The sequence below is a fragment of the Entamoeba histolytica genome, genomic scaffold (genome assembly GCF_000208925.1).
Source record: "Entamoeba histolytica HM-1:IMSS scf_1104750518417 genomic scaffold, whole genome shotgun sequence".
Lineage (NCBI taxonomy): Eukaryota > Evosea > Mastigamoebida > Endamoebidae > Entamoeba > Entamoeba histolytica.
Window position 1 is genome coordinate 22,037 of NW_001914975.1, and position 25,245 is coordinate 47,281.

The window sequence follows — 25,245 nt, forward strand, 5'->3', positions numbered from 1 at the left end:
TATCTATTTAAATTCAAAATGATTTGTCTTTGAAACAATGAATAATAAAACGGAATATTAACATAAGCATTTCATCATTATTACCACTTCTTGGTATTTCAATTTCATTATTTATAATTAAATACACTAGACACAAATCAGAGAAAGAGAGAAGTTTTATAACTCTATATCATCTGAAATCAAAATAATCTAAATTGATAAGTGTGAAGAATCTTTTTTTATTAAAAGAATGAACATTCATAAATATATTATTCAAAGTGTTTATTCAACACATATTGAAAAAGAAAGAAGTGCTTTATTATCATTTCTTTAACTTCAATGTATTTTATTAATAAATTTCTTTAATTAAGTATTGTTTGAGTCGTTTAATAATTGAATATATTTATATTAGTATAAATATAGAAATGGAAGAGAATGGTTTGTGAAGAAATACATGTCTTTACAATGTTTGTTTCTCATAGTTTCTCAAAAAAGTCATATCATTCTACTCAACACCATTTTCATAATATTTTAAATGAACGAATTTGATAGTCATACTAATTAAATCATTAACTGAGTTAATTCACTTATTTTTGATAATATACAATTACTTTCAAATACTTTTACGAATAAACATTACAATAACAATGTAAATTTAATACAACAAATAATAAAAAGTACTGATAATTTCTAATTTGGTGATTTAACGATATATGGATATGAGAATTTCTTTATTTTTTAACTTGAGTCGTTCAAATTAAATAATGAAAATTATACGATTTTGATATTTACAAACAAAAAATGAAAGTATGAAAAATATATATAACAACTATATGTTTTATATGTCAATTTCTATTTACTTCATAAAACATCATTTTATTGAATATACATTATTTATATAATATTATCAAAGAAAAAAATGAACAATAATGTAGTATATATTATTTTTGACTCAATTTGACACATACTTCATTTTCATTAATAAATCAATATGATTAATTGTTTTTTTATCAACAGAAATAAATTAAAAGAACGAACATTAAATGGTAAAGAAACAATGTGATTTATTAAGAGAATGAACAAAATGAAAAACGAAAAATAAAAAACTAACTGTAAATTTAACTTATTAATTCAAAAAATACAATAATATGAGTCAACAACCAATATATGAAAAAGTATATCAGAACATAAGAACTAGAGACAATGAAGATAATATACAGAAGAATATACAAAATGATGAAATAAACAAAGAGAATGAAGAAACCAAAAAAATCAAAGAAACAAAATGGCATAAATCTAATGAAATTCAACAAAAACAAATGTCAACAATAGACAATGACATTACTAAAGAAGGAAATGGTGAACAAAGAAAAGATATAAGTGGGAGAGAAATAAAACAAGAGTATTATAATTTTGAAAAATACAAAGACATTTTATTAAGAATTAGCATATTAATTAAAACAATACAACCAATGGCAAATTCAGAAATTGTTAATAGACTGAGTAACTTAATTATTCATAACTTAATTATGTATGGAAGAAATGTTGAAGAATGGAGAGACATAGAAGATTTCAGAGAATTAGATATTGGAGTTATTCAAAGAAATATAATTAATCAAATTGTATCAACACACAGAAAACATGAAGTAATTATTAAAGCAATATTTGTTGATAAAGTAAAAAGAATAATAACAAGAATCAAAGAAGGAAATGTTTCAATTGAAGAAATATATAAATATCCATTAATTGGAACAGAATGGGGATGTGCATTTGATATTGCATTATGTAATGAAATTGTTCATAAAGGAAATGAAATGTATTATGAATATCTGAATAATCCAATAATTTCATATTATTTAATGTATCAATTTGGAGCTGTTGATAAACAAAAACAAATAGAAATCATCAAAACAAGAATAAATTTTTTGATGATGTTATTCAATATGTGATTTAATTGTTTAACATTGTTTATTGTTTTTATTCTAAATGAGAAATTCAATATAATTCAATTATTCATTTTGTTTTCTTATTGATAATAAAACAGTGTATTTCTAATAACAATATGATAAATCTGTTTTATTGTATTTAGTTTATAATTATATGTTATTTAATTTGTTTATATTTATCATTGTTAAGTCAATTAATAAATGTGTTGATGTTCATTTGATCTTTACTAATTGAAATAAATAATAAACCAATAAGATAATTGAAGAATAATTATTTAAATATAAATTAACTGTGATAACAAATAAGTTGTTTATAAAATAAATGATATTTAAATTAAATGAAATTCATTGGTAATAGTACAATGATAAATATTTAAAACCAACATGACTTAATAACTAAAATGAATGACAATAAGTAAGTTAGAAACACCACTAATTTATTTATCATTTAAATTATATGAATAAAGAGGAACTACTGAATGAATCATATTAAACATTGATTCAACTGTGATATTGTTCCAGTGATGTACTAACTTCATATGATTCGTTCTTTCTTCATTTGTAAGAGACAAGAAATGACAATCAGGCACGTAACATTGGTATGATGGATGAACTAATGAACTAACCTTAAAGAAAGAATCATGAACCTCACATAAATGAATGTCAAGATATTTTTCATTAGAGAAGTTACGATGACAACATGAACAAATAAATGAATGGTTTAATCTCATGTGACATTCCATTTGAGTTGTTGTTTGACAAGTAAATAAACAAAAATCACATTGATATAATTCGTTGTCTTTGTTTAAACCTGATTTTCTTTTCATGACTTACTGAGATTCTTAGTTTTCTATTAGAAAAATTGTTCGATTTATCGGCACGAACATCGTAAAGACTTTGTCCGTAATTTGGAAATCATATTCTGGCTGAACCCTTAATTGGAAGTGTATTATTCCCTAAAGAATCTTAACACCTTGACATCAGCAATATTAAAGTATCAAAAAAAGTGGTAATAACTAAATGTATTATTGATTCATTATTATGACTATAAAAATATCGTTTTCTATAACATTTTTATTTATACAATTAAAAGAAAAGAATGAATAACAAAAAAGAACTTAAAAGGGTTGAAGAAATATGAGATTAGATAAAAATAAGAAACTAACTTAATTAGAAACGATAAAAAATTGAAACAATTTTAAGATCTGATCAAGATTATTAAAAACAATGAATAATGAAAAATCCCATTCGGAAGTAAGTCGGAATGAAGCTGGCACAGTACTGTTTCAAGAATTAACCCAACAATCTGAAAATCTGATAAATGAACCTTTAGTAAATGGTGTTGTTCCTCAAATTATTTCAGTAAACAAGAATTATGAAACACATGAAATGAATGGACATTTGCAATTAAAAGAGTTTAACGAAGAGTTAGAAACACAACATACACATGAAACAAAATATCCTTCTAGTGTACTAACAAATACTAACCAATCAACCACTTCTCAAATTGTGACAACAAATATCTTAAATACAAATAAAGATGGAATATATGAAGAACTTCCAAAGGTAGGAATAAATAATCAGATTAATACATCAAGAATCATAGATGGCACACTCTTAGTTTCAGACTTAAATAGTCCAATAGTCACTACATCTATAGATTCTTCAATGATGAAAAAACCAAGAAAAACGGAGAAACGTATTAATCATATTTATACGAAAGAACAAAAAACAAAGTTAAGAGATTTATTCCGTAAACATGGAGCAAATTGGAAAATGGTTAAATATGCACTAGAAACAGGTATTAAAGAAGATTATTGTCGTCGACTGATTAACTCAATTAAACGAGGAGATGATATTACAACAAAGAAAAAACGAGGACCTCCTGCAAAACATTCTGTAGAATTAATACGAGAAATTATAGAAGAAGTTAAAATCAGAGGAAAAAGTACAAGAGAAGCATCAAAACAATTAAAAGTATCACCTTCATCAATTTGTCGATATATGAAAAAACAAGAAGCAAGAGAAATTTATGAAAGAATTCAAGAAGCAAATAATAGAAATAATCCTAATAATTTAAATTTAAATGAAATAGACACTGAGTCACCACATTTGATACCAATAGTTGAAAGTGGAATAGGAATTGGTTCAGAAACACAACTTTCTCAAAATCAAATCCCTAGTATTAGACAAGCAGAACAAATCAATTTAAATGACCAAATAAATGTTTCTGACATTGGAGGTAATGGTCAAGTTCCTATAAATCCAAAACTTATAGAAATGAATATGAATGGAATTCCATTAGGTATTCATTCACTAACTGGAGTAATTCATGATCCAAACACCATTCAAACTATTGAAGTTCCACTCCAAGAAATAAATGTAAAACCTAATGAAAAAGAAGGAGTTGGAATAAAAGAAGAAGAAGAAAATGGTGCAGTAATAGAAATAGCATTATAAAAAAAGTTAATGGTTTTATTACTTTCTTTAAAGCATTAATTGATTATTGTTTGTTAATATTTTTAATAACAGAAAATATTGTTTGCTTAAATTAGAGAGATTAACAAATAATTTCTTTTTAAAGTAGGATAGTGATAAAGTCACTACAAAATCACTTTAGATTGAACTTGTTTTATAAGATTATTTAACTAACTAAATAAATGTACATTCATAAAATATAAACCAAAATAGACTCATCTCATATATTGAAAAAAAAAAAAGAATATCTCTTTCTATTATAACATAATGACTGACAAATATGTTCCATTAAAAAATGAAGATGACTCTATTCAGGAAAGTCCAAAAAATGCTACTAACGTTCAACAACAAGTTCAACAAGAACATATTGAAACACAACCTCAAATTTTCTTAGCACCATTACATAATGATGAACATTCATTTTATCAAGTTCAACAACCTCAAGAACCAGTTGATAAAAGCTTACAAAATCCAGCATTCATATTATTTGTATTAGGGTTCTTCCTTCCATGTATTTGGATTTATAATATTGTCAAATATAGAAATTCAGGAGATTTAATTGAAAAGAGATGGGCATATTGGTCAATGATAGCACTTCTTTGTGTTACTATGTTTTATGCTGTTTTAGTTCTTGTTGTTGTCTTGGTTTAACAATTTACAGAATTTCTAAATGTTGAAGTCATTCCTTTTTAAATCACATAAATCACAAGATGTTATTTTTTGTATCAAAACCTTTCTTTTTAAAAAGTCACAATAACTTATTTGTTTCGACATTTTATATTACTTCTTCAAATAAAACCAGAATAATTAGTATGAATGAATATTGGAATGAGATTTAGTTAATGTTGTTAATAAACAAATAAGATCATTAATAAAGTTATAAAATATAAGAAGTCCTTGAGGATCTTCTGATTGTCTTATTTCATTTAATGTACCAAATTTGGATGTAACAAAGAATATATGAATATCATTCATTTCAATCTCAAGTTCTTGACGACTTCCATTAATTTTATTTGGCCAATGAGCATCAGTTTGTCTACTAATGAGAGAAAATAAACTACACAAGAAAGAAGACAAACATTAAAATATGAGATTGAGAGATAATATCTTGAATTTCTTTCATTACAACTCTTGTTAAATGTAATTTTTTAATAATCTCAGTCTCATTTCGATAACGAGATTGATTACAATATTTAAGCTCACCATTATCAAAAATTTCAAATTTTATATATTCTTTTCCATATTGATTATGATTCCCATTACTAAGAATAAGTAAGAAAATATAAAGGAGTATGAATTAAACAAACTAATAACGAAGATAGAAATGATTAAAACAAGTTTCGTTTTGAGGATTAGACATAATATATTAATAATAATTTCAGATTTTTTAGTGAGAATTAAAATAAATTAATGCAGGGTTTATAATCTGTATAAAATCTACTTTTTGATAAATTAAAAAAGAACTCATTTTAGAAGAATAAGAGTCTTGATGTCTGAAAATAGTGGTGATGAACGACAACTAAGAGTTAAACATCATAAAATCCAAAATCATGATTTTTGTGATTGTTGTACAAAAAATAATGGAATCATTTTATATTGTGATGGATGTGATTGTTCATTTCATCTTCAATGTGCTTGTCCTCCTATTGCGTCTGATAAAATACCAGAAAAAGAATGGTTTTGTAGAGTATGTTCTTATCGTTTAGGAATAACAAAATTAGATATTCCAGAAAATGATCCTTTTTATCTTGTTCATAAACATTTAACTACTGTTAATCCAATTCAATTTGAAGTTCCTCGTTATATTAGTAAATATACTGATTATGAACCACCTAAGAAACCAACTAAATATTCTCGAGATGTTTGTGAGTATTGTGAACAAAAAGGTGTTCATGTTAAATGTGCACATCCAGGATGTAGTCGTGCATTTCACTTACAATGTCATGATCCACCTTTATTTGCAATTCCTAAAATTTTCTTTTGTGATATTCATACACCAAAAAAAGAAGTTTGTTTTTAGTTATTTCTATGTTTGAGAGAAGAACAAAAAAATATGAATATTTTGTATTTCAATCATCTTAGTCTTTTAAAAAATATTCTAAGTTTAAAAAACAAAAAAAAAACTTATTTTTGTTAGAAAAAGATTCAATTCTTAAAGCCAACTTCTGTTATCTTTTTACATGAATCAACAGAAGATCAATCTTTCTTTTCACCAGTGTCACCTTTAATAAAACTTGAAGAAAAATTAAAAAGATAAAAACAGAAAGAAGAATAATAATTTAATTTCATGTTGTAAAGAAATTTTAAAATGATTATAACGAATAACATTTTATTAATGTAAATATATTTAACATTGAATTTCATCAATCATTGATTGAAGAGACATTGCTCGTTCCCTTCTTGGTCCATAAGAAAATCGTTCACATTGAATTGCTCTATCTAAATGATCAATCATTACAGGAAGGGATTTTTCAGTATTAATATTTTTAACAGGTTTTTTTGAAGTAGGATTTGGAATTCTAATTTGTTTTTCAATTAAAGATTTATAATCAGACTTACGTGATTTTCCTTTTTTTCTATTACATTTACCCAAATTTTGTTCTGAATAAATTAATTTACTAATTTCTATAAATGTTTTTATAGCTTGGTTATAATCAATTCCAAGTATTTGACTAATTGATTGTTTAAATACAATTGTATTATTTATTTTTTCTTTCAATTTCTAGTTATGAATATTTTTGTTTTTTATATGAAGAAAGTAATGAGAAAATATAATACAAAGAAAACAAAAAACAAACACAACAACGATATAATGTCTTCATAACAATAATACAATATCCTACAAAATATTTTTTTGTTTTTCCTTGAAAAGGAAATTTTTTTATTTGAGTAGCAATATCAATTAAATTCAATTCATTTTTTGATGGATTTATTTCAATTTCTTCTTCAACTTTTTTACTAATATCTTCAGGATAATGCCATGTTTCTACATTCTCTGATGTTCTTTCTTGTCGAATTAATATCTTCCTAATAAAGGCAGACTGTGGTTTTGAGTTCATTGAATATGATATGTTAAAGAATACTTTTTCTAGATTGTACTACTAGTCTGTATTGAGTCAATAAACTATAAGATATAACTCTTAATAGGGGTATGATTAATTTATCTATTTATACAATAAAAATATTACCCTGTTGAACTTTAATTAGAAATTCCTTTCATTATTCTGTTATTTAATATATATTCTAACTATTATTCAATCTCTTTTTATAGTATTTTTTTTTTGTATTATTTTCTTTTTTAGTTTCAGTTATTTTAATCATTATTATATCAAGAAAGAATGTGGAATATCAAAAACGATTAAATAAGTAGATGTTATACCCCTTTTTCATAAATTTTGGGTTTATGTTTTTTTTTTTGATTTGTTATGAATAATACAAAAAAAAATCTAAAGAGAAATAACAAACATAAGAAAAAAGTGTTTTAAAGTAGAATTATTTCTTTTTGTCAAGAATTAATTGTAATTCTTTACATAATGTGTAATCTTTTGGTAAATGACCAAAAGATACTAATTTCAATAATTGTTGGAATCTATTAGAGCATCCATCCATATTTGAATAGCCATTTCCTAAATAATGGAAATGAATATTGATTATCATTTCTCTAATCATTCTTCCTAATACATCACCACTAACTTCCATTCCATTTAATAATGGACCAACAATAGGCATTTCTTTCTTTCTAAAGATTCTAATTCCATACATTCCATTAGCATTTGGTTTAATAACAATTACAATTTCACAATAACTACCAATAATTGATGGATGATATGGTTTAATTCCTTCATCCCAAATAATACAAATTAATGATGTTACTTGACTAATTGTTTTTTGGTTTAATTCATCCATTTGATTAATTTCTTCAAATACATATTCATATTGTGCATCTGCATAATAACATATTGTTCCATCTCTACTCTTTTGACAAAGTTCAGGATCACAAATTAATCCTTCTAAGGATTGATACCAACCTAAACATCTCATAAATTGTTTATACCTAAGACTTCCTTCTTTTTCTTCAATAATTTTTTCAACAGACATATCATTTTCTCCAACATAAATAATAGTACTTTTAAAGAATAATCTTGCTGATAATTTATCTAATTCAATAATTTCATTTAAGAAATCATTTGTACTTTCTATTGGAACTAATAACTTATCATTCATTGAATATAAACTAAGAATATTTTGTAAATATTCCGTTAATGTATCTCTTGCTCCTTCACTTAAATCAAGTTGTCTTGAATTCATTTTAACAAGATCTAATGCTTCTTTAATTTGTTTTTCTTCTTCATTTACTGTTTCTGTCATAACTTTTTCTATTGTAGTAATGTATTTGTAATATTCATCAACCTTCATAATTTCTTCAGGAAATTCACACATTAATAAACTAGGATCATCTTTACATGTATCTTCAACTAATGTTTTTAACTTATTTTCTTGTGAAAATACTTTTTCTTTAATGATTCCACTTGCTTGATTATTTTTCTTCCATGGAATTTGACTAATAGGAATAAAATCATCTTTAATTTCTGGTAATCCAATATCATTAATTGTTTGCATTGGAGCAACAAGAAATTCGTACATTCCATAAATATTTCTGATAAAAACTCTAGTATGACAATCATTTGAAGGTAAAACTGATATAATAGTACTATCTCCATATGCAAAATATCTTGATAACGATTGGTCTGGGATATTTGCTTCAGTACATTTAAACATACCATGTTCAGTTGGACTACCAAAGACTACTTGAGATAATACAGCAACAAATTTTTGTGCTGCTTCATGTGGGTCTATACATGTTGTTGGTCTATCAGGATTTTCTGGTGGATTTTCTAATGAAAGGGTCATTTGAATAACTTGGAAAAGACGATGAGTTGTTTCATCTAAAAGTCTAATAGAGAACATATTTTTACCATAACATAACAACCAACGAGACATTGTATCAAAAATAAATGAAATACAATCAATAGTTATAGGACATGTTAATATAATATTACATAATGCATCAATGATATAATTAATTATATTATCTGCTAATAATTGTGCTTTTGTACTAAGATAATTTAATATTTGTAAAGATGTAGTATAAATAATAAAACTTGGAGATCTAACTCCTTCAAAGAAAACGTCTAAGAATATTCTAAAGTCAATGTCACGATGACTTTCTAAACAAATAGTAAATAAATGAACAAATGACCAATATAACATTATTTGTGTTTGAGATTGTGGCATAACACGTAATGCACCAGTAATAATATTAATCATTGTAGTACAATAATCACCTGGTAAATTTAATCCCATTTTATTAAAAGACTCTTGTAAATTTGGATAATTATATTCAAGAAATACAAGAGAATTAATCATTGAACAACATTTAATTTGGTCTTCTAATGTTGAATTTCCAGTTGATAATTTACTTAATGATTGAAGTACTGATGGAAGACAAGGAAGAAATTTATTATTTGGATTACTAAACATATCATATGAAGATGAAATAAATGCCCATTGTACATCAATTGTTTGAAAATGAATACTTTGAATTAATGATGTATAAATATCATATATTTCATTCTCATATTGAGGAAATTGTCTACAAATAATTCTACTAATTGATTTAAAACTTAAACATTTTGATTTTTCTGTAATTAATGGATTTGGTTGTGCAACTATTTCAATGAAAATAGGAAGGAAAATTTCTTGTAATGGTAAATATAAAGATTCATTAATTTTAAATATTTTATCATTATTAGATACATTAGTAGTATTTGAAATTGGAGAAACAGATGAAGTAGGTTGAATTGTTTTTCTAATTCCTTTCCAATTTGTTGGTTGAATATTCCATTGAGATTGTCTAATTGGTTTAGGTTGTGAAATAATTGTTTCTGATTTTATTTCATATGTAGCGTTTTCTTCTGCAAATGTTAGTAATGATACAAGTTCATTTAACATTTCAATATTTTTACTAATAATTTCAATATTATTTAATTTTAATGGATGATCAATAAATTTAAATAATAATAACCAAAGTTCTCTTATTCTATGAGTATCCCATAATGTTTTAATCATTCCTAATTTAGGTTCACTATGAGGTGTATCATAATATATTTCTTCATTTAAATTTTTAATATAATTACTTCCTTCAATTGGTAATGGTACTGAAAATATAGTTGGATTATATACTTTTTGTGCAAAGACAGTTGTAAGATGTTCAATTTCTATTTGAATAACACTAAGCATATCAACATCATAAAGTGGTTTTAATCTACTTAATAATTCTATCCAATCTCCTTCATATTGAGTCCATTGAATATGTAAAACAAATAATACTTTTAATAATTCTTTTTTATATGGAGAATAAACTTCATTTTTTACAAATTGTGTAAAGTTTAATGCACATTGTGTAACTGTTGCAAGAATTGTTGATTTTAAACTTGGTGTTAATTTATCTTCAATTAATCCAAATGATTCATAAAATCGAATAAGTATTTCAAAGAATTCTTTACATTTATCATTACTTAATTCTTTTTCAAGAAATTGTTGTAAAAACCATTGTCCTGGTGTTTCTATAATTTTAAATTGAATATTTGTAAGTTTATCTTTTAATATTGATACTAAATTACTTTGTTTATCAAAGAAGAAATCTTTATACATTTTAAGAAATGATTCAACTGCTATTTTATCATTAGGACCAAATACATTTGGCATTTCTGTATAAAAATGAATTAAAATAGAAAGAAATCTTTCATCAAGAAGTAATATTCTTGAAAAATTCCCTCGTGCTGCATTAAGTACTTCATTTCCTAATTTAGAATATAACTTAGATGGAACATCTCCAATATTAAAATGATGTTGAATATTTAACGATGCCAATGATCCTATCTTTTGATAATTAGGCATAACACAACAAACTACTTGATAAAATAATCCTTGATATAATTTAATATTATCTTGACTCATAAAATATTCTTTAAAGAATAATTCAAGTAATTGGTTAGTATTTGTTTCTTGTGTTCTTCCATCTAAAAGTTCTGCTGGACAATATACATTTGAATTAGAATTAATTGTTGGTATTAAATTTTCGGGTACTTTACAATCTTCTTCTTGACTAAGATATGACCGAAGATTAAAACTAGGAAGGAAAAGACATCCATAACTATCTATTACATCACTATGAATTTTAATTAATTCTAAAAGTGTTTTGAATGTTTCTTTTCGTACTTCAATATTAGAATCTTTACATAAGAAGTTTTTAATTACTGGAACTATCATATGTTAGTTATTGTAAATTTTGACTTTTGCTTTGAAAGTAAAATAAAAATCTTCTCTTAATAAAATTGTGGGAAATTTAAAAGATTTTTAAAATAAAAGAACAAACGAAGCTTAGAAATTTCTGTTGTTGGAAGAAATTGTGATGAAAATTTAATAACATCAAGCATTGTTTTAACTTCTTGTAAACTGAGTGAATGTCCTCCTTTTTTAAATAAATTATCAATTGAATCTGGAATTTCTTGAAGACATCGTGTTAAAGCTTCAGTATTTGTTGAATATGTAACTGTAGGAACAACTGTTGTTCCTAATGACATCATTGATAGTAATGCTTTAACTGCTGCACTAGAGTCTTTCCCAGTAAATTGTTGAGTATATTTTTTAATTGCTTTAGCATCACTTTTTACTTCGTTTACAGGTTGGAATGGTGTTCCCATTTTGGGTGCTTTTTTGCTCATGTTTACTACTAAATTATCTAGTTGAAAAAAAAAATTCTTTCTCTTTTTAAGATTTTTTCAGTTCATTCATTTGATAACAAAAAAAAAAAAAAAACATTAAAAATTTTCTTTTCATCTAAATTTTCTTTTATTAATTTTAAGGAAAAACAAATTTTCTATATCACAAAAATTTATAACAAAAAAAAAATTGAAAAAAATAACAAAACTAAGAATTGTTATTAAGATGAAAATATCATTAAATCAAACTACTAAACCTCTTACAGAAAAAAATTCCATTCAAAAATATCAATGGTTTGATGATTATATTTCTAATAATCGTGGAGGTTCATTTGGAATGACTGTAATTACTCTTAATGGTAGAGGACATTGTAATGAAGAAATTTCATTAGAAGAATTACAATCAATGATGGGAACATTACAACCAAAAAATGATGATCCAGATGCAGATATATGGATTGATGTATATGGGAATAATGAAAAAGAATTAAAAACAATAGGAGAATTATTTGGAATTCATCCATTAACTATTGATGATTGGCTTTCAGATTCAACAAGAAGTAAATCAACAATTTTTGATACATATTATGAATTAAGTGATAAAGAATTATTTTATCAAACAGACTCTAATATATTAGACTATTCTTCTATTAATATTACAATGAGAGACACATTTGTATTAACAGTTCATTCAAAACATTTACATGCAATAAAAAAAGTAAAAGATAAAATATCATTACATTATACAGAATCACTTCCAAGTGCACAATGGGTAATGTATGCATTATTAATGGATATTATCAAAGGATATAAATTAATAATGAAACATATTGAAGAAGATTTAGATACATTTGAAAAATTAGCAGAATTTATGATATCAACAGATCAAAATGCTATCTTAGCAAGATTAATGAGTATAAAGAAAAGAGCATCAAATCTCGATTATCAAATATCTCCTAAAAAAGCATTACTTCGTTATCTTATTAAAACTCCAACACAAAAAATTAGTAAAATGGTTAAAATTTATTTAAGAGATGTTCTTGAAGAAGCTGTTATTATTGTAAAAAGAGTTGATTTTGTAAATGATAAAATTGATGATGTAACTAATACCTTTTTATCTAGAATGACTTTAGACTCATATCGTGTAAATAGAGATCAAGAAGAATTAATGAAAAGATTTGCAATCATTACAACATTATTTACTCCATTAACATTTCTTTCTACATCATTTGGAATGAATGTTCTTGTTCCAGGTCAAGAAATAGATAATTATGGAATGTTTATTGGTCTTTATGTTATTGCAATAGCAGCAATGATAGGAGGTATTTCATATTTTAAATTAACTCATTGGATTTAATTTATTTCTTAATTATTAAAATTAACCTTCTAAAAAATCAAAATTTAATTGATCAAACAACAAAAGAGTTGAATTTAAGCAGTATCCATTTCAGTTCCTAAAGAAAAACGATGTCTTAAATCCATTTTTCTTAATAATCTATATTGTTCTCTTTTTGGTAAAACTTTAATAACTTCTCTCATTTTTTCTTTTAAACGTGGACGAATATCTTTTAATTTTGCCAATGCTTCTTTTTCTTCACTTATTTTTTGTGCACTTTTTGCTGCATCAACTTTATTATTACTTAATTTAGTCTTATCATTATTCATATCATTATCAATAGCAATTAATAATTGTCTTTCAAGTTCATCCATTTCAGTTAATTTTGTTTCTATAGTTTGAACAGTATTCTCTACACGAGTAAGACCAGTTTCTCCCATTCCACTTGATGTTCCTGATGCTGCATTTGCATCTTGGAATAACTCATATTCAAAATCATTCATTTCTATATCAAAGTCTATTTCTTCATTAATATTATAACAATGTGCTATCGTTACGATTAATAACATGATTCCAATCATTTTCCTTAATATAACATTTCTTATTTTTCAGTTTTTTTCTTTTATCTTTTCTTTTATTTTCTCTTTTTTTTTTCTTTTGACTTTTCTCAATTAGTATTTTTATGTTATATATAACGTTAAATTGGAAAAATAAATAATTTAGAGAAATTCTTCTTGGTCAATAGCAAAATCAAATCTATGACGTAAGTCAAATCTTCGTGCTAATCTAATAGCCTCTCGTCTTGGGAGTGTTTTAATTATTTCTTCTTGTTTCTTTCTTAATTGAGGAATAAGAAGTTCTGCTTGTTCTGAAATTTGTTTTCCTTCATTTGCTTTTTGTTTAGCTATATCTGCCTCATCACCATTACCTCGAGCACCAGCAGATTTTGGAATATTTTCATCACATTCAATTAATGCTACACGATCAACATTTTCTAATTGAACAAGTTCTTTTTCTATTTTCAAAACTGTTTCTTCTACACGTTTTAATCCTTCTTGTTTGATATCTCCATCTTCGTCTGCAACAGCTGAATAAATTGGTTTAAAGAAAAACCCAAGATCATATTCTTCTTCTTCCATTTCTTCATCAAAATACAAATCTGTATCATCACTTAATAGATTAAATTCATAATCATCATAATCAAAATTTATCCCATAACTAAAACCAATGAATAACAGAATTAATATCATTAACTTATTATTATTGAATTAAAGTAAAACACTATGACTTTTCTAGTTTTTATTTTTATTTATTTCTTTCTTTATGATTTTTTTTTGTTTATCTCTTTATTTCATTTTATTTAGTATAATTATTTGTATTACTTTGTTTATTTATGATATTATTCAATAATAGGACAAGAAAAAAAAACCATAGGAATTATAAATTATTCTCTTAATTAAAAAGATTAGTTGAACACAATTTATTTTGTTTATATTTTCATTTATTATTCGTAAATAGATCAAGGAGTGTATGAATCTTCATCTTTATCAGTTACTCCTGTTGCTTTTAATATAATTGGAACTAAAATAGCAGCAACAACAATTACCATTATTATAGCCACTACAATCAAAATAATACACATTAATTTTGAACTTTGTTTTGCATATTCATGGGCTTGTTTTAAATCTTCAGTCCCTTGTTTAACATATTCTAATGCCGTTTCACAATTATCTTCAATTTTATTAATGACTTCTCCTTGTCGTTCAACTAGCACAGCTAAATCAACAAACATTTGTCTCAATTCAGCAATAGCACCTACTAATATTAAAATATCATTATGTTTACTAGTAACATATGCCAATGCTTGTTTTGCAGCAATATCAAGTTGTTTATTATTTTCAGTCATTACACCTGTCATAAAAGCATTATCATTACTTTCTATAGCTTGTTTAACTTCTTCATCACTAACATTTGGATTAACAACTTTCATTTGTCTTGCAATTCTGTTCTCATTTTCAGCTTTATTTAATTCTTGAATATCTCGATATTCTTTCATTAATTTAATTAATTTTGAACTTAAAACATCTACATGATTCTTTCTAATACGAACAACTGTTGTAGTAACTTTATGTTCTTCTTGAAGCTTAACATTTTCATCACGAAGTAATTGTAATCTAGTTTGAGCTTGTGTGAAATAAGTATTTGCTTGTTTAACCATATCATTTAACTTATCAGTAGCTCCTTCTTGTTCATTTCCAGCTTTTAATTGTTCTGTTTGTTCTCTGAATTGTTCAATAATATTTTGAATTCCTTGAAGTTGATTTCTAACTTCTTCAACATTCTACAGAGTTAAGTACTGTTATTATTCTTATTCCTTTCTTTTTCACTCATCACCTCATTGTAACTATTGAGTGGTTTCAATCTCACAACGTTTCGCTGTTCGTGATTTTATTTGAAACTAATGATTCACTTCTTATAAAAAAGTAATCATAAAAAAAACACCCTTGATAACATTAATTAAACAAACCAAAAGGAAATTACGTAAATGTGGATCATGCATAATGGTTCCTTCTTCAGGGACTGTAGAAGGCATTTCTATTTCTTCTCCTTTCTTAGGCATTCAGTTTATTCAATAGTTTTATTTTTTTCTAAGTTCTGTATTATTTCTATTATTACTTTTTCTTTGTTGCCCTATTTTTATCACTTCTATCTTTTTTTTTTGTTTTTCTATGTTTGAGACTAAATGAAAATTGGGATAATTGAAACGAGACATAAAAACATAAAATTTGAAAAATGAAAATCAGAAAATTGAAAAATCTCAACCCATCTTGAAATCATTTCCATTCTTCTATTCTAAATGCAAAGTCTTGCACAGACTAAAACAGTTTTACTTACTTCTCTTTCACCAAAAGGTTTTTCTTCTATTTTTATTGGATTTTTAATGGCTGTTTCTTTTGTAATGATTATGACAATGTCACTTCCAACACAATATGGTACTAAAACATTAAATAATACCTGTGCTTTCTCAGACTCAAGTGCTTGTCTTTCACATTTGGTTCAAAATGGAAGTAATTTTACAGTTAAAGTAGATGATATTGCTGCTACAAATCAAAAAGTTTATATTTATTTAACATATGAATTACAAAATGCACCACGAGGACGTATTAGTTTGTTTTAATTTTTGGATATATTTTAATTTTTGTAGTTAATGTAAATTAATTCAAATAGAAATGAGTGTCAATACTGCATTATATAAACCAAAAGAAAAGAATAAATCTATTACAAAATATGATGAAGTAAAATTAATTAAATCATTTACAAAAAAACATAGATCATTTTGTAATTCAAATAATTCATGTGAAGTGTTATTAGCATCAATTGAATCAAGTAAACAATATGAAGATATATATGCAGTATTTAGTGTTAATTCTGTTTCTTTATCAGAATCACTTGGTTCACCATCATTAAGTATTGTATATATTACACCAGAATTTACATCATTTGAAGTATTTTGGAGAATAACATTATTAACTAGTATGTGTTGTTGTACATTATTCTTTATGTATGTTTTAAGAGGTATTCCATTTAAACAATGGTCATTAGAACAAAAATGTACAGTACTTTTTATGATTGCATTAACTATTTCAAATAATGGATTTTATTCATATGAATTTATGAGTGCAAATGAATTATTCCCATCTATTAATGCAATTTGTGATTCAATTATGTTATGTTCATTATTATTATATGTTTTAGTTGTAATGGATGCATTAAGAAAACCTTTAAGTCAACGTACATTTAAATTCTTCTATTTCCCAAGATTTTTAATTGTTTTATTAATTGGATCATTCTTAGTAAATCTTTATTTATATAATGCAGAAAATAGTGATCCTGTAATAGTAATGATGAAAGATCCTATTAATGCAACAATGGCAATATTAACAGGATTATTATCACTTATTTATTTATTCTGGTTAATGTTTGCTATTATTCGTTCATTTTCTGAAGCTCGTAAATTAGGTGAAAAAGGACAAAGAATTAAAATGTATGGAACATTTACTATTATTGCTATTTTCATCTTCTTTGTTCTTTTGTTATCAGATTATTTCATTGGATATCGTTCAAATGCTGCTGTTTATTTGACATTGATTGCATATGTTAATATTTATGCTGTTGTTTTAATGATTTTCTATCTTCCATCTACTAAAAATCAAAATGAATGGAATAACCGTAGAAGAGAAATCGTACTTGATGATGTTAAAGTAACACAATATGATGATGATGATAATGAATTGGTTGTTGAAGAAAATAATGAAAAAAATGAAGCAGAAATACTTATTGCAGCTACAAATGAAGAACCAACTGGAGATATTGACTCAAAGAAAATTGAATTATAATTAAATTAATTCATCTTGATGTTATTCTGTCTGGTTTACTTGTTTTACTTCTTCTTGGTCATGTGCTAATTCTATAAATGCAATAATATCAATATTTGCTGTATTATAAATACAATCTATAATTTCTTCTCCATTAATCAAAGAAGCACGATCTAATCCATTTGTATCTAATGTATTTAATTCATTTACAGAAATATCTTTATAATTTCCTTTTGTAACTCTTGTAAAAATTAAATAGTCACAATTCTTTTCAATTGCCTCTTTGTATGTTCTGTACATATAAATACCCTTTCCTAATTTCCCTTCAGTCATTGAAAATCCATTTTTTTCAATGCTTTGCATTTCTTCTGCTGATTTACAAGGGTAATACATAACCATAAGAAATTCATTTATTTTACATCCTACCCCTTCAGGAGTCATTTCTAATTCTCCAACTACTTTCATCATTTGAACATTCTTATGAAATGGAATAAATTCAATCATGTATAATTGTTTCTTACTTAGTTTGTTTTTTTTTAAGTTTTTTTTGGTTTTTAACTTTATCCTTCTAAGCAATAAAAAATGGAAATATTGTATTATGAAATATCAATTAATTGCTTCAAGTTTCCCATCAAACTCTTCAATAGAACTATCTGCTGATGATTTAGATTGACTTTTTTCTGAAAAGTTATCTTTTTTCTCTTCTTCTTGTTTTGTTGTCGTATTGGTATTTCTTTTACTTGTATTTCCTAGCTCATTTTCTAAAGTGGATGATCGAATAGGAACAGCTTGGACTATTGGTTTCATTTTCATCTTATTTTGTTTTTTCTTCTCTTTTCTTTTCTGTTTGTCTTTCTTGTATTGTATTAAGTTGCCTATAGTGGCACAATTACAAATTGAAATACATAAACACGGTGTACATACCACAAGAATAAATACTAATCCCCCCAAAAACCATTCGTATGTTGGTTTTATTTTCATATCTCCAATGACTATTTCATTATCAAATGTAGACAACGTTGTTGGTTTTACAATTCCCATGATATTCATAGCAACACCACCAACCCAAACTACACACAATCCTATCATAAAACAAAATGATGTAATTCGGTCTCTAATTAATCCACTAATAATTCCAATAATTCCTACAACAACAAACACTCCTGCAAGTGCCATTTGATAAAATCCTGTAACAGCTCCTAAAATCATTCCATATATCAAACTTCCCATCTATTTGGATTAATTTGACTGTTTATTTTACTCTTTTATTAAAGAATATACAACAAACAATTATAAGGATAGCTGATGGAATCAATAAAAATTTTGGTAAATAACATACTTTCATCTTCTTTCTATGTCTTCTTAAACTACTATTTGATAAAAAATCACAAACGTTCTCAATTTGTTTTTTTTTTTGACTTTTCTCATGCTTGATTTAAAGATTATTGTTTCGTTTTGTTTTGTCTGATAACCAATAACTTCATGACCTCAATTAATTATTCTCATTTACTTGTTAAATGACTGATTAAAAGCATTAGACCTGCAATGTAAAACATCATTCCTGCAATTTTCTTTGGTGTCCACCAACTTTTCATAGACTGATGTGCTTCTTCTAACGCTTTATTTCCTGCAACTAAACAAACTTGTGCTTCTTCTACAGCATCAACAATGTGTTGTGTACTTTCTAGCTGAATAATTGCCATTTCTCCAATCTTTGTATTTAAATCATTGATATTTTCAATTTTTTCAATAATCACTTTATATACATCATCCATTCGATTTTCTGTTTGTTTTAATAATCGTTCTTCTTCTTCATCAATTTCTTCTTTTTCCTCTTCATTGTTTTCCCATGCATTATCAAAATCAACATCGGTTATTTTCTCACCTTGAACTGGAGCAATTTTGTTTAGACTATGTTCTGTTTTTTGTTTTTGAGGTATTTGTTTTTTTTCTGTTATTATTAACTCTGGTTGTTCTTCTTTTGGGGGTGTTTGATCTTCATCACTATCAAAGTCATCAAAAATTGATGCGTTTAGCTTGACTGGTGTGTCTTTAACTGTTTGCTCATGTGTAACTGATTTGTTATTTCTTTTTTGTTCTTCTATAATTTCTGGTTCATTTATACTCTCTTCTTGTTGTTCTTTTTTATTATCTTCAACATGTGTCTTTTCATTATTCAATAACTCTGGATGTAACTGGAAGAGTAATTCACTGTTCATATTAAGAATGTTCCAAATCACTTTCATTTGGTTGTTATTTTTCTTTTGAAGTTTCTGAATTTTGTCTTTGAGTTGGTCTATAACTATAGTGTAATGTTTGATATTGAAGACTTTATTTTTGTTATTATTTTCTAGGAGTTAAGTCATTAGTCTTAATGAGATGTTGTTTGTGTCGTAAACAAACTGTAAGTTTCAAAAGAAGAAATAATTTTTTCATTCATTTGCTTAGACCATTGTGTTAGTTGTTCTCCGAGTGATTGTTGTTCTGAGAATGTGTTGATATCAACCAACCCTGTTACCATGTCAAGAATTATTTGATTTTCCATTTCTATTTTCTTGTCAATTTCCATTTCCTACAAATGATGAATATTTATTATTTCTTCTAAAAAATGATAAACAAACAATATTTTTGATAATTTCATTGAAACTATCCTTTGTTTCTTGTTTGTAAATACACTCGTTTTCAAACATAACTTTTAATTCATTTTCATTACATTCTTTATGTCCTTCTTTAAAACAATCAAATGCCACTTTGTGGAATTCTTTAGTAATATCCATTTCTGTTTTTTTTTAGTTTTTTTCAATACATAAAATGTGTTTTATAAAGCAATTAAAATTATTATAACGATAAAACATAAAACATAAATTTTTAAGTGTTAAGTAAAAAAGAAAACAACTCCTTAAGATTATGAGAAGTGATTGGATTGCTTAATATTTTTTCACATAAATTAATGAAAAAAGTTTTTTTTTGAGACTCTCTCATACTTATTTCTCTTTGTTCCCAATTTTTTTGTAATTTCTTTTTTACAGACACAACAACAGACACTTGTGATATTCCATTTTCATAAAATAATTATTCTTTTTTTGTTATATTTTTATAAACTTTTGGTTTTATAATATTTTTTAATAAATTTATTATTTTCTTAAATTTCCAAAAAAAAATTGAGCAAAAGTTTTTAGATTTTTTTCATAAAATTTTTATGAATAATCTTATTGAATAAGTGATAATAAAAACGAAAATACATTTCTTTTTCACTAATCTTCAAATTATTAGAAAATAAAAATAGAATAACAGACAACAGCCAAAACAGACGATGTCTGTTGTCTCTTGATTTTCAAAATGAGATGAGATCTTAACGGTGATATTTAAGAAAGAGAAATGAACTAGAAATGAAAACAAAGATGCAAATCATGAAACAACCTCCACAACTTGTTACCAAATGGGATAAAGGTTTTTTTTTACAATTATTAATGATGGTACCATTGGTTGTTGTATGTTTTCCATCAAGCTTTAATCGAAGTGAAGAATTTAAACAATCTCCATTACCAAAACCAATAGACTTACTTCCTTCTATTATTCCATTAGCATTTATATCTGTTTTAAGAATTATTCTTGCAGAAAATTTGTTTAAAAAGATTGCTAAGAAAGTTGTATATAGAAAACCAGAATGGGATGAAAAATTTACTCAATTCAGATATGAAAGGTTTGGACTAACATTTTTCAAATTTCTTTATTATCTTGGTGTTGCACCATTTGGTGTATATTTATTTAGAAATGAAGATTGGATGCCAACTGCTTTATTTGGTCAAGGAAAAAGTGATTTATTATTGATTTATGAAAATTTCCCATATGTTCCTGAAGTTCCATATTTAACATTGTTTTATTGTTTAGAATTAGGATATCATTTACATTCTTTACTTTTCCATATTTGTTCAACTCCTCGAAATGACTATTATGATACTTTACTCCATCATGTAGCAACTATCTTTTTAGTCATTTTCAGTTATGTAAATAATTGTGGAAGAATTGGAGTTTGTGTAATGGTTCTTCATGATATTGTTGATGCAGTTATGTATTATACAAAATGTACTAATGATTTTAAAAATCAGGTTCCATGTTATATTGGATTTTTCTTTTTAGTCATTTCTTATGCACGATTTAGATTATACGTATTTCCAAGATATATTATTTATGCTGCTATTCAAGCATATCCATTTATTCCTCAAAATGCTACAGGAGGATACATTGTTTGGGGTCTTCTTGTTGGAATGTTATGTTCATTGTTGATACTACATATTTACTGGTTTAAATTGATTATTGAAATGATATTTAAAGTAGCTTCCCATGAAGGAATTGTTGATCCTCATGCTGGGAAACAAAAGAATGAATTATAATTATATTGTTTTTCATAGTTACAACTACTTGTTATTTAATGTTTTTAAGAAAAATATCAAAAGAATTAAATAGAAAGATAGAATTTTAATTCAACTACTTTTAAGAGACTGTTTTTTTTAGACTATTAATGATTAATAATTAAGAATATTATTGTAGGATTAGAATATTATTTGAATTTGTTTACATTTATTAGATAAAGTTATTATTTGTTTGTGTTAAGTTAAAACGTAAATTTAATAAATTATCACTAAATCTTTAATTATCTTGACTTTGAAAAATGAATTGTTCCATGTCTTTAGTTAACAACTCTTCTTCTGAGTTGTCATAGTCATAATCATAAAAGTCATCATCATTATCATCAATTTTATAATCTGGTTTGAAGTTTTTACCATATTTCTTTATTTGTTTTTCTTCAACATGACTAATTTGTTTATTAATTAAATGTTTTATTTGGTTATTTGATTTATGAAAATAAAAAACAAGTTCATGTTCTTTGACTTGAATTTTTTGGAATGATGGAATTTCATAAAGGGATTGGACTTTTTGTTTTATTAAACCAAGGTTAAGAGTAACTTCAGTAGGACCATAAATAACTTGAATATCTTCAGGTTCCTTATAAATGCATATAGAAAATGCATGCAAAATTGATTGAATATCTTTTTTATTAAAATTATCGTCAATAATTTTGACAAAAAAGTTACTACAAGTTAAATTTTCTTGTTCGAAAAAGAATGTTGAGACTTGGAATATTTCTATTTTTTTATGTTGTGAATCTATCTTAATAGTGCTGTTAGTTAGTTTATTATTTATGTAATAGAATTGAGAATCTAGAATTTTATTAGGAAATAATGTTACAGTATCAAAATTTCCAATCATAGTAATATTTTGATTTAAATTCTCAATTCCATTCATTGTCATTAAATGGTTAGGAGAGTAAAGTGTCATTCCTTTCAATGAGTCTAAAATATAAATACTAGAATCACAATATTTATTTATCAAAGTGATGTTAGAAGAATCTAATGAATAATTATTAACAAAAGATGTAAAAGAAGCATCAATATATACTTTACAATAACTTGACACGTCTATTTGAATCTGTAACAAAGACTTTGGACAAATTATATTAATTGATTCTGTAGCATTTATGCTAACTATACTTGAATTATCTGACGTATTTTGGGTATTAGTTTTAAGCTTACATTTAAGGTTAATATTTTGAAATTTATTATATAAGTCAATTCCAATGATATTAATAAGACTATTTTCAGCATCAATTGATAAGTTATTGATAGACTTTGAAAGGTATAAATTAAACTTTGATTTTTTGAATATACAAATGCTTAAATCTTTTAAATTACACATCTCAACACAACTTATTTCTTTCATTAAGAATTCTTTACAATCAATTTTTAAATTAATAATAGAAGTTAAGTCAATTCCATCAATGAAGCTTTCAAATTTTAATTGATTGATATCATTTGTATTAATTATTACTTCTCTTTTTGATTTCAACTCTTCTTTAACACTATTTTGAGGTAATGTAATTAAATCCTTATATTGATAAAATTGAACTTTAGAATTTCCAAGTAATTGGCAATCAATTGGATTATTATAAATGATAATAAATTGCATTTTAACATTTATGCTCTCCTTTAAAATAAAATCTGCGACTTTACAACTAATAGTTTTAAAATAAAGAATTATTTTTTCAAGTTTATATTGACTTTTGAATGCATTAAATTCCATTTTATTAAGAGAATCTAATTCAATAACAATTAATTTCCTAATATTTATAAATTTATAAAGATGTTTAATGTCTTTATAATGAATTTTTAATGAAATTATTTTCTGTGCAATAAAATCATTTAAAAACTCTATTTGGCATGGATCTTCTGATGAGTCAATCCATGAAATCCTTTCTAATTCTTGATGAGTAAAAGTTCTTTGTGCATTAACAGCATCTAGTTTTAATGTATTAATATTTGGTATATTGTTAAATAAAAATGGTGCATATAAAAGTACTTTTGGTGGATTAGTTCTAATCATTTTCACAGCTTCTTTACATCGAGAATTAACTTTAATAAAATTTTGAAATGTGAGTGTATTGTTTAAATATAAAACAACATTGGCAAGATGTACAACATTTAGTTGACTCATTTCTTTAACTTTTTGATGAATGTTTTTTTTAGCTTTGTCTTTTTATATCATTTTTAGTTTTGAGTCTTATCTTCTTCTTTACATTAAAAATTTATTGGGGATATGAAATAGATTTGACGTTTGTAGTAATCTAATAAATATAAATAGTAAAGATATTATTATGATATAGATTTATTTTTAGTAAAGAAAGTAAAAAACTTTTTGTTCTTTTTTATGTTATTTTTTTATAGTATTTTATCTATACTTTTTACTATAGTATTTCATTCATAAAATAATTAAAAAATTGAATATAAATATTTTTTGATTCTTATTTTTTTAATTTTTAATTTACTTTTTATGTTTATTTAATGTTATGTACTGATTAATATTCATTTAATTTGTTTCATGAACATGACTTTGTTTATTTGTAGTTTAGATGATTTTGGTTTATGACAATATGTATTGTTAACTCTTCATAATCACATTGAATGACTCATTAAAATATATTTTTTTGATAATTATTTCATTAATTAAATTGATATTATTCATTCTTTTTTGATTTTAATTGAATACTTAATACTAAAGCATATTATTGATTAAGTTATGTGATAAATATTATATTAACATGGATAATAAGTTAAAATATATTAAATAATAAAACATCAATAGGTTATGTAAATTTATCAAATATTATTTTTTTGTTCTTATATTTAAGACTAATTTTTTTTGTAAAAATTATAATGATAAATATATTCAATATATAACAAATATAATCATTAATGTGAATATAATTCATTAATAAATAGAATATAAAG

At 24.8% G+C, this 25,245-nt stretch overlaps 18 protein-coding genes across 18 annotated transcripts; 7 read left to right on the forward strand and 11 right to left on the reverse strand.

The window, feature by feature from the left end:
* Positions 1-1,127: 1,127 nt before the first annotated feature.
* On the forward strand, positions 1,128-1,928 carry EHI_138920 (uncharacterized protein; the record flags this gene model as incomplete). Its single annotated transcript, XM_646548.1, has 1 exon — positions 1,128-1,928. One exon carries the CDS (start codon positions 1,128-1,130, stop codon positions 1,926-1,928), a length of 801 nt encoding a protein of 266 aa, XP_651640.1.
* A 434-nt stretch (positions 1,929-2,362) lies between these two features.
* EHI_138930 (uncharacterized protein) lies at positions 2,363-2,752 on the reverse strand (the record flags this gene model as incomplete). Its single annotated transcript, XM_646549.1, has 1 exon — positions 2,363-2,752. One exon carries the CDS (start codon positions 2,750-2,752, stop codon positions 2,363-2,365), a length of 390 nt encoding a protein of 129 aa, XP_651641.1.
* Positions 2,753-3,152: 400 nt separating this feature from the next.
* Positions 3,153-4,385, forward strand: EHI_138940 (uncharacterized protein; the record flags this gene model as incomplete). The annotated part of the gene is made up of 1 exon (XM_646550.1): positions 3,153-4,385. The coding sequence occupies one exon, from the start codon at positions 3,153-3,155 to the stop codon at positions 4,383-4,385; it is 1,233 nt and encodes a 410-aa protein (XP_651642.1).
* A 285-nt stretch (positions 4,386-4,670) lies between these two features.
* EHI_138950 (uncharacterized protein) lies at positions 4,671-5,054 on the forward strand (the record flags this gene model as incomplete). The annotated part of the gene is made up of 1 exon (XM_646551.1): positions 4,671-5,054. One exon carries the CDS (start codon positions 4,671-4,673, stop codon positions 5,052-5,054), a length of 384 nt encoding a protein of 127 aa, XP_651643.1.
* A 156-nt stretch (positions 5,055-5,210) lies between these two features.
* EHI_138960 (mago nashi protein, putative) lies at positions 5,211-5,763 on the reverse strand (the record flags this gene model as incomplete). Its single annotated transcript, XM_646552.1, has 3 exons — positions 5,211-5,439; positions 5,483-5,665; positions 5,711-5,763. 3 exons carry the CDS (start codon positions 5,761-5,763, stop codon positions 5,211-5,213), a joined length of 465 nt encoding a protein of 154 aa, XP_651644.1.
* Positions 5,764-5,892: 129 nt separating this feature from the next.
* On the forward strand, positions 5,893-6,660 carry EHI_138970 (uncharacterized protein; the record flags this gene model as incomplete). The annotated part of the gene is made up of 2 exons (XM_646553.2): positions 5,893-6,411; positions 6,541-6,660. The coding sequence occupies 2 exons, from the start codon at positions 5,893-5,895 to the stop codon at positions 6,658-6,660; spliced, it is 639 nt and encodes a 212-aa protein (XP_651645.2).
* Positions 6,661-6,750: 90 nt separating this feature from the next.
* EHI_138980 (uncharacterized protein) lies at positions 6,751-7,462 on the reverse strand (the record flags this gene model as incomplete). The annotated part of the gene is made up of 2 exons (XM_646554.1): positions 6,751-7,125; positions 7,202-7,462. The coding sequence occupies 2 exons, from the start codon at positions 7,460-7,462 to the stop codon at positions 6,751-6,753; spliced, it is 636 nt and encodes a 211-aa protein (XP_651646.1).
* Positions 7,463-7,895: 433 nt separating this feature from the next.
* On the reverse strand, positions 7,896-12,169 carry EHI_138990 (uncharacterized protein; the record flags this gene model as incomplete). The annotated part of the gene is made up of 2 exons (XM_001913781.1): positions 7,896-11,728; positions 11,842-12,169. The coding sequence occupies 2 exons, from the start codon at positions 12,167-12,169 to the stop codon at positions 7,896-7,898; spliced, it is 4,161 nt and encodes a 1,386-aa protein (XP_001913816.1).
* Positions 12,170-12,413: 244 nt separating this feature from the next.
* EHI_139000 (magnesium and cobalt transport protein CorA, putative) lies at positions 12,414-13,544 on the forward strand (the record flags this gene model as incomplete). Its single annotated transcript, XM_646555.1, has 1 exon — positions 12,414-13,544. The coding sequence occupies one exon, from the start codon at positions 12,414-12,416 to the stop codon at positions 13,542-13,544; it is 1,131 nt and encodes a 376-aa protein (XP_651647.1).
* A 74-nt stretch (positions 13,545-13,618) lies between these two features.
* On the reverse strand, positions 13,619-14,104 carry EHI_139010 (uncharacterized protein; the record flags this gene model as incomplete). Its single annotated transcript, XM_646556.1, has 1 exon — positions 13,619-14,104. The coding sequence occupies one exon, from the start codon at positions 14,102-14,104 to the stop codon at positions 13,619-13,621; it is 486 nt and encodes a 161-aa protein (XP_651648.1).
* Positions 14,105-14,242: 138 nt separating this feature from the next.
* Positions 14,243-14,773, reverse strand: EHI_139020 (uncharacterized protein; the record flags this gene model as incomplete). Its single annotated transcript, XM_643423.1, has 1 exon — positions 14,243-14,773. One exon carries the CDS (start codon positions 14,771-14,773, stop codon positions 14,243-14,245), a length of 531 nt encoding a protein of 176 aa, XP_648515.1.
* A 269-nt stretch (positions 14,774-15,042) lies between these two features.
* EHI_139030 (syntaxin, putative) lies at positions 15,043-16,143 on the reverse strand (the record flags this gene model as incomplete). Its single annotated transcript, XM_643424.1, has 2 exons — positions 15,043-15,864; positions 16,051-16,143. 2 exons carry the CDS (start codon positions 16,141-16,143, stop codon positions 15,043-15,045), a joined length of 915 nt encoding a protein of 304 aa, XP_648516.1.
* A 237-nt stretch (positions 16,144-16,380) lies between these two features.
* Positions 16,381-17,920, forward strand: EHI_139040 (uncharacterized protein; the record flags this gene model as incomplete). The annotated part of the gene is made up of 2 exons (XM_643425.1): positions 16,381-16,690; positions 16,752-17,920. 2 exons carry the CDS (start codon positions 16,381-16,383, stop codon positions 17,918-17,920), a joined length of 1,479 nt encoding a protein of 492 aa, XP_648517.1.
* Positions 17,921-17,941: 21 nt separating this feature from the next.
* On the reverse strand, positions 17,942-18,403 carry EHI_139050 (uncharacterized protein; the record flags this gene model as incomplete). The annotated part of the gene is made up of 1 exon (XM_643426.2): positions 17,942-18,403. One exon carries the CDS (start codon positions 18,401-18,403, stop codon positions 17,942-17,944), a length of 462 nt encoding a protein of 153 aa, XP_648518.1.
* A 102-nt stretch (positions 18,404-18,505) lies between these two features.
* EHI_139060 (uncharacterized protein) lies at positions 18,506-19,244 on the reverse strand (the record flags this gene model as incomplete). Its single annotated transcript, XM_001913782.1, has 2 exons — positions 18,506-19,129; positions 19,188-19,244. The coding sequence occupies 2 exons, from the start codon at positions 19,242-19,244 to the stop codon at positions 18,506-18,508; spliced, it is 681 nt and encodes a 226-aa protein (XP_001913817.1).
* Positions 19,245-19,401: 157 nt separating this feature from the next.
* Positions 19,402-20,676, reverse strand: EHI_139070 (uncharacterized protein; the record flags this gene model as incomplete). Its single annotated transcript, XM_001913783.1, has 3 exons — positions 19,402-20,249; positions 20,303-20,471; positions 20,521-20,676. The coding sequence occupies 3 exons, from the start codon at positions 20,674-20,676 to the stop codon at positions 19,402-19,404; spliced, it is 1,173 nt and encodes a 390-aa protein (XP_001913818.1).
* Positions 20,677-21,300: 624 nt separating this feature from the next.
* Positions 21,301-22,293, forward strand: EHI_139080 (longevity-assurance family protein; the record flags this gene model as incomplete). Its single annotated transcript, XM_643428.2, has 1 exon — positions 21,301-22,293. One exon carries the CDS (start codon positions 21,301-21,303, stop codon positions 22,291-22,293), a length of 993 nt encoding a protein of 330 aa, XP_648520.2.
* Positions 22,294-22,549: 256 nt separating this feature from the next.
* EHI_139090 (uncharacterized protein) lies at positions 22,550-24,451 on the reverse strand (the record flags this gene model as incomplete). Its single annotated transcript, XM_643429.1, has 1 exon — positions 22,550-24,451. One exon carries the CDS (start codon positions 24,449-24,451, stop codon positions 22,550-22,552), a length of 1,902 nt encoding a protein of 633 aa, XP_648521.1.
* Positions 24,452-25,245: the final 794 nt, after the last annotated feature.